This window comes from Pseudorasbora parva, chromosome 8 (assembly GCF_024679245.1).
Source record: "Pseudorasbora parva isolate DD20220531a chromosome 8, ASM2467924v1, whole genome shotgun sequence".
In the NCBI taxonomy this organism is placed as follows: domain Eukaryota; kingdom Metazoa; phylum Chordata; class Actinopteri; order Cypriniformes; family Gobionidae; genus Pseudorasbora; species Pseudorasbora parva.
In genome coordinates, this window is record NC_090179.1 from 20,204,661 (window position 1) to 20,222,909 (window position 18,249).

General features: G+C 39.4%; 2 protein-coding genes across 2 annotated transcripts in view; both read right to left on the bottom strand.

Moving 5' to 3' along the window:
• Positions 1-681: 681 nt before the first annotated feature.
• On the bottom strand, positions 682-3,455 carry sst1.2 (somatostatin 1, tandem duplicate 2). Its single transcript, XM_067451655.1, has 2 exons — positions 3,239-3,455; positions 682-1,911 (listed from the first exon to the last, which is right to left on the bottom strand). Exons 1-2 carry the CDS (start codon positions 3,389-3,391, stop codon positions 1,702-1,704), a joined length of 363 nt encoding a protein of 120 aa, XP_067307756.1. The 5' UTR covers positions 3,392-3,455; the 3' UTR covers positions 682-1,701.
• A 1,571-nt stretch (positions 3,456-5,026) lies between these two features.
• The window catches only part of col4a3 (collagen, type IV, alpha 3), a 65,171-nt gene continuing 51,948 nt past the window's right edge, over positions 5,027-18,249 (bottom strand). The window contains exons 35-52 of the mRNA XM_067450302.1: positions 18,049-18,147; positions 17,880-17,969; positions 17,645-17,784; positions 17,434-17,560; positions 17,258-17,338; positions 16,979-17,080; positions 16,858-16,905; positions 16,582-16,767; positions 16,007-16,137; positions 12,236-12,308; positions 12,030-12,101; positions 11,820-11,945; positions 11,636-11,734; positions 10,781-10,993; positions 10,506-10,683; positions 10,032-10,146; positions 9,125-9,297; positions 5,027-8,941 (exon numbers count right to left, since the gene is read on the bottom strand). Coding sequence (XP_067306403.1) covers positions 8,872-8,941; positions 9,125-9,297; positions 10,032-10,146; positions 10,506-10,683; positions 10,781-10,993; positions 11,636-11,734; positions 11,820-11,945; positions 12,030-12,101; positions 12,236-12,308; positions 16,007-16,137; positions 16,582-16,767; positions 16,858-16,905; positions 16,979-17,080; positions 17,258-17,338; positions 17,434-17,560; positions 17,645-17,784; positions 17,880-17,969; positions 18,049-18,147 — 2,123 coding nt within the window. The 3' untranslated portion in view covers positions 5,027-8,871. The remainder of the gene's footprint in view (positions 8,942-9,124; positions 9,298-10,031; positions 10,147-10,505; positions 10,684-10,780; positions 10,994-11,635; positions 11,735-11,819; positions 11,946-12,029; positions 12,102-12,235; positions 12,309-16,006; positions 16,138-16,581; positions 16,768-16,857; positions 16,906-16,978; positions 17,081-17,257; positions 17,339-17,433; positions 17,561-17,644; positions 17,785-17,879; positions 17,970-18,048; positions 18,148-18,249) is intronic.

An 18,249-nucleotide genomic window follows, 5' to 3' on the forward strand; every position in this document is an offset into this window, starting at 1 on the left:
ATTTGCTTTCCATTTAATCTCATTTCTCACTGGGATATTTCTTGGGGATTTATGAGAAAATCTTTTGTTTTTGCACTTTTGTGATACATTGGCTCAAACAAGCAAGTATAAATTATGTAAAATGCCACATATACATACGCACACACACTTGAGAAAATGTGTGTAGGCCCACTCGACTCGGTAAACACAGCAGCAGAGAGCTGTTCACAAACAGTCTAATGCCTGACGAACTCTCGTCTCAGGCTTGCTAATCAAACAGTCCAGATGTGTTGAAATATTTGCGGTGCTTTCAGGACCATAATTAAATAACAATTACAACTGCCTAACAGCTTTTTCCACCCTGTCTGCGCATTCGTGCGCGAGCCTCGAGGGACTGAGCTCCAGTCGTGGAGCAGTGTCTGTTTTCACAGACAACAACACGCTAATGAAGAACACATCAAACTGGAGTGTGTGCGCGAGAGAAACCCGACTGCAAATGATGCGTGTGAATTATTTGTTCTCTTCAAATATTTTCCATCAGCCGTGCGTGCTTGTCCGGCTGACCGAAAGGCTTGCTGGCTAACACATTTCTGTTCCGTTGTGGCCGAAAACAGTGGTTTTTAATGTTTGACCGGGCTTCTTAGCGTGGTAAGAAAAGATAAGTATTTTCCTAACGTATTATTATTTTTTAAAATCACAATATAACATTATTTGAATGTTTATTTGTAATATTCCAAGAAGTTAAACATTAACATTCATCAATAACATCATAAGGATGTTCTGAAAATGTTCTAGGAACATTTCTCTCAACATCATGATCACATCACATATTAGCTAATAGTATAAGAACATGCAATAAATGTTAAAGAACATTTTATCTTAACATTTACAAAACAGTGAAAGTTGTGGGAACATTCCATGGAAGTTGGTGTCCACCAGCATTCCGAAGAGAATGTTTCTCATTGTTTCTCTCTTTTGTCATCCTTAGTCATAGCCTACTGGTGTGTCGTGACTTGTGACTCTCACCACGATAAACAGAAATAATCGAAATAATCCTAATGCCTGTTAATTACCACTAATCGCTGCTGTGATATCACGCACACGCACACGCACACACACACGCGTTTATTTTTGTGACATATGGGGACATTCCATAGGCATAATGGTTTTTATACTAAACCATTTTTTCTATCCCCTTTCACTGCCCCTGACCCTAAACCTACCCATCACAGGAAACATTTTGCATTTTTACTTTCTAAAAAAAACCTCATCCTGTATGATTTATAAGCCTTTTGAAAAGTGAGGACATGACCAATGTCCTCATATTTCACCCTCTCCTTCTAATACCTGTCCCATGTCATTATAACATTTGTGTCCTCATATGTCACAAACACACACACACACACACACACGCACACACACACACACACACACACACACACACACACACACACACACACACACACACACACACACAATATCATTAATGATTATCTAAAAATAGATACAAGGAAAGACAGCATACTAAATGTATAGCCTACCTCATCATATCCACATCCACCACACAAAAACGTCCTTTTAATTTTTATTCTTTATTTTATTCTTTATTAACTTCCCATCAGTCGATTGACTGACAGAACCAATTAACTGTTGATTTGACCACAGCTGTTAGGTTACCAAGAGATTTGAGAGGGTGTTAATTGGCAACCTCAAGTGAGGGCCTCAGCAGGAAGTGAAGCCCTTCCAGTAGAAATTTTTGCATCCCGCTTTACGTTCCCGAGTGGGAATGTGGTTCGAGCTCTCCGCGGAACGCTCTAGCTCCACACGCAAGCCCTCGTTTTCGTCCACCGTTGAAATATCATTCTCACGCATCTCCATTTCAGGCATGGAGAGCAGGGTAAGGAGTTCTTCAACATCTTTCTTGGTCCAGTCCTGAGAAAACATATGATGCGTTCATTTTACCCCTCACTTTCTCCTAATAAACACTGTCTAGTAAAGCTGACAGTGTTTTAATTTAGATTAACATAGGCTATACATGAGAAAAACCTAAAAGCAAAAGGCCTTTTTGTATTTATAGGGAAATGTGTGCTTTGATTAGAGCTAAATGTATTCCATTAACCCAAGAGTTCCTGTATAGTAAAAGATAATGCATTTACTTACCAAAATGTAAATGAGAAAAACACAGTCATTTAGAAATGTGCGTATGTGAGTGAAGGAAAAGGAGAGAGAGCCTGGGACTAATGATGTCTTCCTATAGAATTAGAAGAGGGTTGTTGTGATTTCCCATTTAAACACCTATTAAAAGTAGAATGAACTGGAGAATTAAACCAACTGAAGACTCTCCTGGGTTCTGATGCAAAGGGACTGTTAAAAAAATTGCAATGTCATTACAATTTCTATAAAATAGTCATTATTTTAATTTATTTCTTATGTAATACACAAACAAAGTATTTTGAATAATGACTTAGTGTTTTTTGTCTGTCTATACAAAGTCAATGGGGTCCAATGTTCCAGAACTCCACTGACATTGACAAAAACAGCTGAAATATTCTTGTTCTTTACTGTTCAGCAGAAGAAAGCCAGTCAGTACAGGTTTAGAATGACATTAGGGTGAGTAAATGACAATTTTAGGGGGTAAACTACACTGTAAAAAAAATTCAGGTCTCCAATTGAACATTTTCTATTGACTGATCACATTTATTTTCAGCTGGCCAAATGTAATTTCTATGAATTAAATTGCCTCAATTCATAGAAATTAAATTTGGCCAGTTGAAAAAATTAGATGTGATCAGTCACTAAAACATTTTCAATTGGAGAGATTTTTTTTTTTTTTTTTTTTAAGTGTATCTATTTATGTGTATTCAGTCCAAAAAAATGTTCTTATCAGGCAATGTAAGTTTAATGTTGGTTACATGTCAAACTAGAAGATGTTCTAGGAACTTTTTGCTAAGGTTCCCATGAAGTTATTTCTGAATGTTCTCCGAACACCAAAAACATCCAGCTTAAAAAACTAAATGTTACTTTTGAATGTTCTCTGCACCATTTGAAAAAGGAGCAACATTAGACAAATGTCCAACTGAAAAACATTCTATGAATGAAAAAAAAAATTGTACTCTTTTGATAATGTTACATGATAACTTACAATGAACATTCTATCAACGTTACTGGAAGAATGTTTTTTCATTATTTTGAGAGAACCTTCCATAATGTTCTGAGAACGTTTCCTGTTAGCTTGGCCAGGTGTTGATTGGAGACTCACCTGTGTAGCCTGTCCAATCGCTCGTGCGCGCTGCAGAAGTCTGCGGTGGCGGAAGTCCAGCTCCGGTTCTTGCTGGGCGTTTGCGCTGCGACCACACAGCACAAGAGACAGACCCAACAGGGCCAAATAACACTGCAACTCACACAGTCTCATCTCTGTTTTCCGCTCACGAAGTGTCTCTTTGGAGCTGTAGTTCTGATTCTGGACCCGTGGAAATCCCAAGCGCTCTTTTTAAACTCTCCCTCCACTCGTATCATTGACTGACAGCTGCCCAGGTTGCTGGGTGATGGTGGATTGTGATGTCATAAAGCATTAAGATTCTTCTGGTCCCACACTAATGGGAGACACTTTCATTAAGATAAGGCAAATGAACGAATTGCGACTTGACAAAGGGAGCTACAATAAAAGCATTAGACTGAATGGATTCAGGTTTGTTCAGCTAATCTAAAACAAATACAACAGAGAAATGCCTGGGTTTGCGGCTCCCTCGCTCTGAAGCACACGCCACGGCAGAAGTGAAGGATAAAAGGTTTAATAAACTTAATTGATTCTGAGTGAAGAAGTTTAATGTGCCTTTTCTTGAAGTGTTAACACAAGAAGTACGTGCGTTTGTGCTGTTGAGGACATCTTCCATTCCCACTCAAAACAAAAGAATGAATTTAATGATTCGTGAATTCTGAATTAAGATTCAAAGCATTGAGGAAAGGTAGTGACAGGTGTGATATATACTAATCAAAGCCCAAACGTAAGAAGTATTTACATTACAAGACGCTATTACACAAAGACAAGCATCACTTTTGCTAATATGAAGCCATTTCTTGAGATTTTAGAATTTTAGGATTGGGCTCTTTTAATATGGACAAGTAAGCAGCCACCCAACAACATGGCAACCATTTCTTTTGAGTGTTTTTTTTTTTTCTCTTACAGATTGCCTTCAAAAAATGGACCATTTCTGACCATTGTGTTTTAGCATTTAGTTATAAAATAGTGGCACTGGTGCTTTTGAGCGTGAGGTCTCATTCCAGTAGTCACCTTTAATTTGAGCTTTAAATTATTTCATTAAGGGATTATCACCTAAAAAAACAAAACAAAACAAAAAAGAGTGAACTTTGATGACAAATGTGTATAGAGACAGCAACAAAAGTAACACAAAAATATTTGCATTAGGCATTCAAAAAGAGATTCTGCCCTGACATCTTGTGGTCAGCCTTAGGTAGTCATGATTTAGAAAAGGCAAACGAATCTCAAAACCAGCTTACATAAAAATTAGATTAAGAATTAGATTATACATTTTTATAAATTTGAATTTGAATTTGGGAGGATAAATGGACAGATGGATGGACGGATGGATGATTAAATTATTTTATTAAGGGCTCACCACCTACTACAAAAAAAGTGAATTTTCATAACAAATGTTTACAGAGACTTTTCAAAACCAAACTCAAAATCATGTAGTGAAAAGTAACACAAAAACATTTGCATAGGCATTCAAAAAGAGATTCTGCCCTGAAATGTTGCGGTCAGCCTTAAAAAGTCATGACTTAGAAATGGGGATGGATGGATGGATGGATGGATGGATGGATGGATGGATGGATGGATGGATGGATGGATGGATGGATGGATGGATGGATGGATGGATGGATGGATGGATGGATGATAAATGGGTGGGTGGTTTGTGATGGATGGATGGATGGATGGATGGATGGATGGATGGATGGATGGATGGATGGATGGATGGATGGATGGATGGATGAGGGACAGACAGACCAACAGACAGGTGGATGGATGGATGGATGGATGGATGGATGGATGGATGGATGGATGGATGGATGGATGGATGGATGGATGGATGGATGATAAATGGGTGGGTGGTTTGTGGTTGATGGATAGATGGATTGATGGAAGGATGGACAGAACAACGGATATGTGGATGGATAATAAATGGGTGGGTGTGTGGTTTGTGATTGATGGAAAGGAGTATGGATGGATGGATGGATGGATGGATGGATGGATGGATGGATGGATGGATGGATTGATGGATGGATGGATGGATGGATGGATGGATGGATGGATGGATGGATGGATGGATGGATGGATGGATGGATGGATGGATGGATGGGTGGATGGGGGACAGACAGACCAACAGAGAGGTGGATGGATGATAAATGCGTGGGTGTGTGGTTTGTGATTGATGGAAAGGTGGATGGATGGATGGACAGATGACATGAGTAACATCTTCATTCAAAATATTATTTATTCAATTAGTGCAATGTTACTACACATCCAAACACAATAAGCATTATTTATGGACTGAATTAGGGGGACAAAAAAGTGTCATTAGGCCATTTCAAACTTAGAACTGAGATTGTGATCATATACAATTTCTACAGAAATATTCAATATTTACACATTGTTTTTGACCAAAACCATTATAGCATTTTCAATTTTACTGTTCCCGAGCTATTAAACACTGCAGTCAAAAAAAAGAGGCCATTAACTTCAAAACTAAATGTGTGCAATCATGGTTTTAGTTGCAATTATGAAACTGCAAAACAGTATTTGTAATTCATATGGACACACAAATCACACTTTCAGCCAGTTCTGCTTTCCTACAGTTCAGTACGGAAAAAGACAGGAAATATATTCTTGACTGAGTGTAACAGACCTGCAACAAAGCAGAATATGGAGGCAGTTTTATATTTTCTGTATACATTTTTTAGACTACACCCTTAAAAATAAAGGTGCCAGGAAGAACCAAAAATGTAGAAGAGTAGAAGAACCATTCTTGGTTCCCCAAAGAACCATTTTGTGAAAGGTTCTTTAAAGAACCATTTTATAGTCTAAAGAACCTTTTTGCACTACAAAGAACCTTTTGTGCAATGGAAAGGATTCTTTGGATATTAAAGGTTCTTCATGGAACCATACACTTTGCCAAAGAACCATTTAAGAACCTTTACTTTTAAGAGTGTATACTCATTATTTCTCAATGGATTTGGCATTGCTAAGCTTTTACGTTTAATAATTAATCACCATTCCTGTTTAAATTGAATATGATTCATCAGGAAATGCAATACTATGATGAGCGTCTGGTGAATTCACATAATGACTACACATATATACACACTTTGTCCCTCTCAACGTCTCTCAAGTTTCTTTCCCTATCTAACTAATAGCACCATTAACTCTCTGAGTCTCTCAGAGTTAAATATGAACAAGCTTAAATATGTTTTGCAAAACCTCAAATAAGCTTTGTACACTAAGAAACTAAATTTGATTCTTTCTTGAATAAAGTTCTAAAAGAAAAGTAGATGTATAGCAATGCATTTGTATACAAAAGTGGACAGAAATTAGCTAAATCATAAGCATGAAAATTGCACACAATGCTTCAGACACATCCAAGACACTTGAGCCGGGATCTACTTAATATTTACGCAATTCCTTTAAGGATGTATATTATAAAATGCATTTGGAATTGGGAAGGCTGACAGTTATTTGCTAAGTATTATTTTTTGTTTATTGTATGTTTGTAGATTATATGTGTTTATAGAGTGTTAGTTTGGGAAGACATTAAGGTGTATTAGTTAACAATTCATATTAAAGTATTTAAACCTTAATTACTAAACTATTTCTCAGTAGCATTGCTAAAGTGTAGATGAACTATTCTGTTTTTATTCATTTTAAATACTGAATTAAATATACATTTTATGCTCAATATGAGCAACCTGAGCTCAAACTATTATTCAGTGCATGCTTCTCACTGCATGTTTGAATCTTGCCAGGATTTTCTAATGGCTTACAACTGCTATTTCACACACACAAAATTCATTCATAATTAACTACAAATGAAAAATAGTTATACTTGAGAGCATACAAGCTGTATAGTAATGAGAAGTAGCTGAACTGAAGTCGCCTCAAATCCTGATTTGCCCTATCAGTTATAAGTACATCTAAGAGAAAACACGTTTATAAGTGCTGAACAGGACACACTTGAAGAAGGACAAAACGCTGAAGAATACTTAGCTGAAATGAATGACAAACACTGGGCTGGTACCTTGGATTTAGGATAAAGCAAATCCAAAATAAGGAACTTCCATTAAAAGGGAATCCCTTGCTTTGATTGGTTTTTGTTCCTAAAAAAAGTTAGAATCAACTAAAGGCTGGAATACACTACACAACTTTTTTAAAAACACTAGGCATGATACACTTGACAACAAAACTGGGCTTCTTTCACTAAATGGCTGAGGATCATGCACTACCAGACTTTCAGTCAATCCGTAAACAACAAACTCACACAGAAACACTCGCCTTGTTCCTAGAAGGTGCATGACGGTTGAAACAAACATGAATGTGCAGGAGATGACCGTAGCAATTGTTGAGACAAAGTGCACTTTGCCTTGGGTAGGTAGACATGGTCAGTATGGACTTAACTTTCCAAAAAATTGTACAAAGATTGTTCAACATTTCAAAACTGTTGAGGATAGGCGTACTTCCATTGTGGTCCTCTATGTTTACAAAATGTTTACTTTCAGCTTGTATCTGCTTTATACTGCGCTGTATTTTATCTGCTTTAGCACTGGAACAACAGTCAGATGTTTTATCAGTGCTGATGTCTCAGCCCAAGGACCGTTGTCTGAACGTCTGATGCATATGGCACGCTTATCTGGAAACACTTCAAGAGTTTTGAAGTCCTCATCTGATTGGTTGAATTCTACAGGATGTCCGCGAGACTTGTGTGTTGCGTTCTTTAACGGTCCGTCCGGAAACAAATGTCGTGACTTCAAACTCCCTTGTGGAAGAAGAACCGTGATCAACTAAACGCTGGATTTTCACAAGTATGTGAAGTTCACGTCTCCATTGTTGCAGTAAACTTGAAAAATATTCATGAATGAATAATTTATAGATGCACGCCGGTCTGTTATTGCAGGAACATCGACTTTACATTTTCACGGCCCTAAACATGACGTGGAACAAAACAAAATGTGACTGGTTGGGTTGCATGTCAGTCAAACGTCCACTTGGTGGGTCCTTGACCATTGAAAACTGCAATGGAGTCCAGACCTTCTGACATCAGTCATGAGTCAAATATTGAGGCCAATTTGTTACTCATGTTCTGTTAATTAACTTTTGTATTTGTATTGTATATTATTGCATCACTAGTAGATAGAGGACAGCTTCGGATTCAGTAGGGTATGACGATATGTGTTCTAAAAACGACTCGTGATATCCTCAGACTAATGGAATCATGGAGCTAGAAAGGTCTGTGCCTATCATAGCCTACACGATTTTCTGTGAAATGTGTTAACTCCAACTGCAGACTGGCGCAGACTTGCGCAACTATTGTCGACTCAGCAAATCGTAAAATCTGAGCAAAAGTTTGTAGTGTATTCCAGCCTTAAACGTGTCCAGAAGTTCTGATTGGCTGGAAAGGGTTTAAAAAATGACCAGTTGCTCCACCCATTACTGTATCAGGCAACAGCAAACATAATAACAACTCACTCATATCTAGTTGTTTCCGGGTGAAACACTTGAGGGCTGACTTCACCAATCCCACCCACATTACACAAGTCATTGAAAACTGACAAGTGAACGTTTATAGTTCAAGGCTCATAACAAGGTCACCTCTGACCTCAAGACTACTGCTTCATACAGACTTGACAGCGGCTGATGATGTCTTTCTCTCTTCCTACCTGGGGGGTTGGCATACTGTTGAACAAGAATAAAAAAAGGTTAAAGGTTCATTCGTAATGTTGTTTACTTAATATAACAGTATTTTAAAAACAAAGCCACTGCAAGAGTCAAATCTGATTCGTAGAAGAAGAAAAAAATACACATTTAATCTTAAGTGGATTCAATAAAAAAAAATGTTAACCTTGTGAATTCTAGTACCTGAACATTCTGTTAGGGTCAAGTGATGCAAGCCAGTAGCTGTAGGAATCAGGATAGAAGTTGCAGGTGCCACGACCATGACACTCTATGAATGGAATCTTCCGGAATTCTTCCAGACAGGATCCGGGTGAGACAAGGGGCTGTCCGGAACCTTCTGCACCGGCCCCCGTTTGCTAGGAGAAAAAGATAGATAGATAGATAGATAGATAGATAGATAGATAGATAGATAGATAGATAGATAGATAGATAGATAGATAGATGGATAGATGGATAGATGGATAGATGGATAGATGGATAGATGGATTGATTGATTGATTGATTGATTGATTGATTGATTGATTGATTGATTGCAGGAGCTGGGGGATTTTTCTGAAGAACGTTGGCCAGTTTAACTGCTCAAGACAAACAAGGGACTCAAGAACAACAATCACAAAACTCGAAAAAAAAAATGCCGTGGATCATTCAGGTAAAAACAAACAGTATTAAGAATCAATGGTTGAAAACCTTTTTTTTTGTCTTGAATTCCAATGTTAAACTATTTTTTATTGTCAAAATAAAATAAAATATCTTATTCAGGACAGCACTAAATAAAAATAAAAAAAAAAAATCACATGCATTTTATGGCATCTCTCTTATTTTCTTAAAATTATTCACATTTTCACAGATTCTGCAAGCAGTTCACATACTTTTTTTTTTGCAACTGTATATAAATAGTATATAAAATAGGGACAAGTTTTTGCTTTAATTTTAATTAAGAACTCTAGATGCTAAATGTTTACTTTGTCAACTTTTAAAGCTAAACTAGAATATAAATTACATCCAAGCTAACAAACATGGACTAAATCTTTGATTTTTATCTCATGATGTCATGATTGCCATACTTTATAGAAAAATGGCTGCCTCTTACCATTGCGAAGGAGTAACCATTCCATAGTGGATGCCATCCTTTGGGACATTCTGGGATATTAATGGTCTGGCTGTGAATTGCTATTACATTAGCGGGTGCCTCGCACACAGCACACCTTTGAGGGGAGGGAGAGAGAGAGAGAGAGAGAGAGAGAGAGAGAGAGAGAGAGAGAGAGAGAGAGAGAGAGAGAGAGAGAGAGAGAGAGAGAGAGAGAGAGAGAGAGAGAGAGAGAGAGAGAGAGAGAGAGAGAGAGAGAGAGAGAGAGAGAGAGAGAGAGAGAGAGAGAGAGAGAGAGAGAGAGAGAGAGAGAGAGAGATGAACTCTTCTGTTTTTATAATTTTTATCATATAATCTATCCACTGATGCCTTACAATTTAATTAAATTTTAATTTAATTCAAACTGACTTACAAACTGTTACCCCAGCCTTTAAGAACATCAGTATAATAACGCAAGTACTGAGGCTCTGTGTCTACCTGCTGATATACAGTTTCAATGAATCTCCAGAAATCAACTCCTCGTCGGCAGACATCGGCATGTCTGTAGACAGCCAATACGAGTAATCATTTCGAGAGGCGTAGCGGCAAGTGTCGTTATGATTACAGACCATGAAAGGCATGGTGGAGAACATTCGCAAACAGCTGCCCAGAGTTCCTACAAACGCACAATCACAGCGAATCACAGCGATCCATTTTCATTATGTGCATTCATATGTGAGCTGTTGTATGAAAGTTCTGTCTGTGTTTCTTACCTAGGTCTTGTCCATGCCCGCGGTTATTTCCATTGATAAAGAGAAGCGAATATCCAGAGTACAGTTTTGTTGATCCAACCGGACATACTGGTACATCTTTAGTCTGGCTATGCTTGGTAAAAAGGAATCCATCTCTTGCCCCCTTTTTTAATATTTCCCCAGGAGGACCCAGTGAGCCCTTGGCACCCATTTTGCCTTGAAAACCACGAGGACCTTAGGAGGCAAACAATGTTTGTTTTTACTTGATGGCATTTGACCCAAAAATACATTCAACTCATTCAAAAAGAGTAAATACATTTATAACCTAACAACAACAACAACAACAACAATAAAAATCTAATGCAAATAAATGCTGTTCTTTTGAACTTTATATTCATCAAAGAATCCTGCTATATATATCACAGAATTATATATATATATATATATATATATATATATATATATATATATATATATATATATATATATATATATATATATGAATGACATTATTATCCTGAAATATATCACAATTTCCACAAAATATTAAGCAGCACAACCGTTTTCAACCGATATAAGAAGATTTAAGATATAAGTAGAAGTAGAATGATTTCTGAAGGATCATGTGACACTGAATACTAGGGCAATGATGCTGAAAATTCACGAATACATTACATTTGAAAATGTACATTTAAAACTGTTATTTGTAACAGCCATAATATTTAACAATATTGCTAACTAAATACATTGCGCATTGATGAGCATATGAGACTCAGACTTCTTTCAAAAACATTAAAAAATCTTACCAACCAAATAATTTGCTATAGCTCAAACAGAAATGTCCAAACTTCTAGTTGTACCATTTTAAAGGCTTACCTTGTTGTCCTGGTGGGCCAGTGTCTCCCTTCGGTCCATAGCTCCCCTTTTGTCCAACACCTCCGTCTGCACCTCTATCTCCCTTATTACCTTCCAGTCCTAAAAGGTGGGTAATTATGCAAATAACATGATGAATTCATTAAACATCAGAGAAAATTAGATCATTATGTTTGTGCCATTGTACCTTTTTCACCCTGTAATCCTTTAGGTCCAGGTTCTCCTGGTTCTCCTTTCGCCCCGACTTCTCCAGGCAAACCAGGGTCACCGTGGCTAGAGATTACCTCAGCCACAGCATCACAACCTTTTGGTCCTAAATAATTACAAAAGAGAGGAAAAAAATTCTGATTCTGGCTTCATTTTTAATATATTAGTATATCTGTATATGAGAGATCACCTTTAGTTCCAGGAGATCCTTTACAACCTTTTAATCCACGAAGCCCAATTGGGCCACAATTTCCTTTTTGACCTATAATATGAGTATAAAAAAACATAAAATGTAAAGCACAAATAAAATAAAATGAATATTTATCTACCAGTCAACCTATTTAATTAATTGGAGATTTATTTACATTAAATTACAATTCATTTAAGATTTCTTACCAACTGGTCCAACACAACCCAATGGCCCCATTTTTCCTTTCAGACCCTTGCAACCAGGAGATCCATCTCTCCCCTGAAAACATTACAGTTTATCCTAGGTCTGGATCTAACAACAAACTCCACAATGTCCTATAGGATGGCTTTTATTCAACAACAGTTGAAATAGAATCAGACTCAGTTCTGATCAGTTCTGTTAACATCAGTTCTGTTATTATTAAAGAAAGCTCAAACTAAAAATCTAAATATTAAAGATGATTTTCAGTATTACCTATGACATCGCCACGACTGTGAGTATAAAAGGACTAGTGAGTATACGTCATCCTCTTACTTGACTGTGTTAGACTGAGTAAACCCAGCCTTATCTGCCAGCAATTTGATTTCTCCCTGTAACTTTGGGAGGTCTGGAAACCCGCACATTAATGTCTACTGCTTCTGTTACCATTTTTCAGGAACCAATCTCAGACTGGCTTATCCACCTGGCATGCTATTGGCGGGTTTAACACGATGACAGATAAAGGAACAATGGGTTGTTGCCTGTTAATCATGCCTCTTGTGATTGGTTTAAAGGTGCACAATGCAACTTTCCGTCCACTGGAGGGCGCCTATTCTGAACAAAGGCATATTTTGATGACGCCAGGTGTGAGCGCAGTATTTTGGGACATGTGGTCTTCACCTCACAGCCGGTGAAAAATAGGAATCATGTTTATGGATGCGGTTATTAACGTTTCTGTAGTGTAAAGCAGAGCAGGAACGAGTGTTGTGGGGCTGAGCACGGCCGCTGGAGCTATTGTTATACAAACACACGGCTCGCGAGTACCGGGACTTTTATTATGACGGGATGGGACACAGTCGCCGGGCACGCGCACTTCTGCTTTTTCCGGTCAGGTAAAGCAGCTATTTTTATCATATCAGATACATTCAAAGGGCCAAGGGCTTCGGCGATCCGTCCCCTCTCTTCCCTGAACTGAAATGAAGTAGTGGGCTGTACTTTTCACACGATTGACATCAGGTTCAAGTACGCCCACAAGCCGTGCAAGTTATTTGTGTATTGCAGGTTGGCTGGTGGTTTTGTTGCCCGCATACCGCCTCCCATGGCCGTGACTGGTATTACGACACCTGTTGGGCCGGGGCTAGTAATGCTACTGCTAATTAAGGTTGATATCTCTGCAGCACTATAACTTGACATTTTTTTAATGACATCTTCGACCTGTTTTCTCAATCTTTTGATGCGTGTAGGTCATTTTTAGGATATTTTTACCTCAATTTTTACACATGCCACTTTAAAGGACTATCCAATTGCATACAGTCATTCAAATAATGCTCGTTGATCATGCCTCTTGTGCAGTAGAAAATACAGAGCAGTCTTCCCAGACCAGTGTTAATTTTTTGGTGATAAAAGGTTTGGTGATAGCCAGACATGTCTGAGTATGTGTTAGGAGCGAATTTGATGGAGAAACGCTTTTCCCAGCGTTTCATGAAGTACACACATTTGAGGAGTACACACATTTATCTCTTGAGGGTGCTGAGTCAATGTGTTTGGAAGTTTTCTTAATGAAAGGCTCCATTTGTGTTTTCCCCATTTTTGAGGGATTTAGGACATGCATATGGGTGGAATGATGTCGCCTCTTCTAAGAACATTTTTATTGTTATGTATAGAAATGTGTTATTTCTACTTCTGAGGAATATGGGGCAGGGAAAGTATAGCAGGCACTTGATCCTTCCATTTAGATGGTATTATACTGAAGGGCAAATGTTTGTGAACTTTCTAAAATCCACTTTTATGGTAAGTGCATGCGCTGATTGCTTCCCATATGAGCTGGCAAAAAAGCCTCCTTAATGCATGTCATATGTCCCCATTCTGGGGAGAGCTGGTTGGTCAGCAGGTAGTGGTGCTGTGCCAAGTTGTCGGGCTGTCTGTGATTATCCTTGACTGCTGCATTGTTAGGCCTCCACTCCACTAGAGCTCCACAGGAATAGGGAATCCGAGTTGTTAGGCTTTGCAAAGCCTCAATGGTAGGCTGTTCTGAGCGTAGAGGACAGAGTTCTGAGGCCTCCGTCCTATGAGCTCAGCCAGGGACTAAGTTTTTAGGCTCTCTGTGAGTCTCATTGGCTACTGCACTTAGCCAGAGCGTTGCTAGGCCTCCTCTCGCTATGGAGAGTAGATCTGTTAGAAGCCTCCGCTCCCCTAAGCTCTGCTTAATATTGCATCAAGCTGCTGCCTTGATAACAATATCAAGTTTCTTTGAGCCTCATTGATAAGCTGTCCTGGGCACTTAAGAGGGTCATCATGTTGAGGCATCCATCCTCAAAGCTCGACCAGGGGGTGGTGTTGAGTCATTAGGCTCCCTCTGAGCCTCCTTGGTTGCTGCCTGTACTACGGAGTGTTGCTATAGAGAGTTGCTTTGTAGAGCCCTCTGCTCCTCAGAGCTCCACCTAGATAGCAATACCAAGTAGTTAGGCTCTCTGTGAGCCTCCTTAGTAAGCTTTCCTGGGTGTTGGATGTAGCTAGGCCTCCTCTAACTTTAGAGAGTTGTCATGCTGAGGCTTCTGTCCTCAGAGCTCGACCAGGTGGTAGTGCTAAGTTGTTAGGCTCCCTCTGAGCCTCCTTGGTTACTGCCAGGATTTATAGAGTCATCATGGTGAGGCCTCTGCTCCTACAGCTCAGCCAGGAAGTTTGCCAAGTTGTAGGTTCTCAGTGAGCCTCCTTGCAATATGTCCTGAGCGTGGAGCATTTTTAGGTCTCCTCTTGATTTAGAGAGTCATCTTACTGATGCCTCCACTCCTAGAGCTTGGTTAGGTGGAAGGGTAGTACACTAGCTTTTAGGCTCTCTGGGAGCCTTCTTGGCTACTGACCTTAGTGTGGAGTGTTGCTAGGTCTCCTCCCATTGTGAGTTGTTATATATTGAAGCCTACTCTACAGATCTTTGTGGGAAAGTTAATCTGAGTTCTTTAGCTCTTACTGAGCTTTCTTGATACTGCCCTTGATGGGCCTCTTTTTTGAGTCATCCACTCTTCAGGACTGTCTGATCAGAAGTTTTGAGCGTTAGGCTTTCTGTGAGCCTCCTTGGATGTTGTCCTGAATATGAATGTAGTTAAGCTTCCTCTCTTTAGAGGCATCCTGTTGAGGCATCTGTTGTCGAGAAGCTCCGGTCTATGATCACATTCCTCATATGCAACTTAGGGATGATCTTAGCCAATAAGCTACTTCATCCTTTCAGCATGAAGGCGTGGGTATTCTAACGTATTACACGGGGGTTCCAATCCATGCCTGTCCTGGACTCAGTTTCCCATTAACCTCCTTGTTCCACACCTGAACTCACTCCGTCATCATCTCTCCCTCTCTCCCCGGATTTCCTGCACCTGGTCTTCGTCGTTTGCACTCCCTTTATATTCGATTCACTTCCCTGCACTCCTGCTCCATTGTTACGTTTGTTATGTTAGCCTATGGTGTTTGTTTGCTGTTTTGTTCACGTGTTTAATAAACCAGTCTGTTGTAGAAGTTCCGATTCTGCATCTTATCCCTGCTGCAACCTACACTTGTAAAAAAAGGTGTCCTTTTATACTCATTGTCGTGCCAGTGGTGACATGCGTAACCTGAGACATTTTTGTTTTTCAGCAAACTGTCATTATTATGGAATATTTCTGCTTTGTTATGCAGACTTAAATCAAAAAATCTAAAAGTAGACAACATAAAAGCATACAGTACATCAATAGATTGACAGAGATCTAGTTGACCAAAGTTTGCATTTATCTCCTTTTGTGTCCACCTACTGGTTCACCAGGAACACCCCGATCACCAGCACAACCAGGTGGTCCCACAAGCCCCTGGGGCCCGATGCTGCCTTTATCTCCCTTTAGGCCTGGACCAGGGTTGCCAGGAGGACCACGTGGTCCTCTGGGACCTGTATTTAAAAATACACACAGAATCAAGTAATTAACAGCAGATTAAACAATATCAATATTGCCAAGCACTATAAATGTTGCAAGAACCATAAATATGACACCTTTCATTAAGAATCTGCAGGTCTCCTGAATGGCTTTTAATGCATTTTTGTTGCAAGGGTCTTATGGGTGGTTGCTGTGTTATTGTTTTAGGCCAAAAAAAGAACCCACGCCCAAGTCTCTATGTTTTCCTCTAGGTATCTTTACCATACACCATGTAAAAATCAGGGTAAGTCTCTAAAAAATCATTTGAGGTATCATTTATGTTTGTAACAAGTACACTGGGGTAAGTAATTTTTGAGCAAAACCAGATCCAAAGCAAAGAGCCACAGCAAACATGTTAACCTTAAGTATTATCAATGGTTATTAGCAAGCACCACTAATAATCAAAGACAACTAATCACCTGGTGGGCCAGGTAATCCATTAGGTCCTCGCTCCCCTTTTGGACCACTGATACAGTTACCAAGGGGACCTGGGCACCCACGTGGCCCCATTTCTCCATTTTTTCCTGGAGGACCAATATCCCCAGCTGGGCCGAAGGGACCTGGTGGCCCACATGGCCCAGGGGGTCCAGAACAGCCTTTAGTACCTGAAATTAAACATACACATAAAGTGTAAGCATGGATAAGTGATTATGATCTGCATATTAGAAGAGTAGGCTTTCTACGCATGGACTTACCTTTCTCTCCCTTGATGCCGGATGGGCCAGGATCCCCATTCGTAGTGCCTAAATGAATAAAATCAAGATTGATTAATAAGAATATTCCTTCATGTGAATGTGTGTTTTTATGATAACTTACACCCTCTATCTCCTTTATCTCCAGCAGATCCTGGTATGCCATCTCTGCCTTGATCTCCCCGAGTTCCTGAAGGCCCAGGAACTCCAGCTGAACCAGGAAAACCTTAATAAACATAGCGATATATCACTGGGGGGGAAAAACAATAAACCAGTCGTGTGATTTCATCATGTTTTACAGAATATATATTTGTGTTGTTGGTTACATGAAAGTTACATTTTACATAACAAGGTACAATACATTTAACAGAAAGGGGTAATTTAATGTTAGGTAGGATTGTACCCGGTGGACCACAGGGCCCTTCACATCCAGGTGGGCCTGGAACCCCATCTAAACCGTCATCACCAGGAGCTCCGGGAGGTCCTAACAATGTGAGATTGGATAATAGGATAATGCTTCATGTGTCTTTGAAAAAGTGATGGAATATATTAAAAGGATAAAATTTTATATATGAATACCTGGATCTCCTGGTACTCCAGTTTCACCTCTTTCCCCAGGAACCCCTGAGAAACCTGGGAGCCCATATATCCCACATATACCCTTGTCACCCTTTCTCCCTCTACCCCCTGAAAATCCTGGCTCACCCTAACAGAATAAGAAAAATGAATTAACAGAGTGGGTTGTGGGTTAGGGTCCTGGCTTAGAAGGCAAGTGCCACTTTTTTGATACCTTCTCTCCAGGGAGTCCTGGAAGCCCTGGCCCAGGTGGGCTGGGTTCACCTTTGATCCCCTTTGGTCCTTTTGGCCCTAGGACACCAGAAGTTCCAGTCACCCCACGAACACCAGGTAAACCTTTTTGGCCTTTCACTCCTGTGAGAGAAACAAATTTGCATATGTGAAATGGCTTATCTGAATCATCATGGTTTTGAAACAAGGGTTAGATTGATGAGTATGTATGAACTTGCCTGGAAACCCCATAACTCCTGGATCCCCAAAGTTTCCATCGAGACCCCGATATCCTGGAAGCCCATTCTGGCCAGGGTCACCAGGAGGGCCTGACCAAAAAAGAAGGTTTGTATATATGGACTATGTTTTAATGTGGGCACAAAAGTTTTGGATTTTCTGCATCTATACCTGGTGGACCAGGATATCCTGTAACTCCATTCTTCCCACATTCTCCATAATTGCCTGGGAATCCTAATTCTCCTTTAGAGCCAGGTAGACCAAGAAGACCTAAAACACAAAGAGGATGTTAAATATAATGTCTGAGAAGTGTTGCAGTTCCATAAACAGAGTAGAGTTTACAAAATATATACTATATATAGAGGAAGAGAC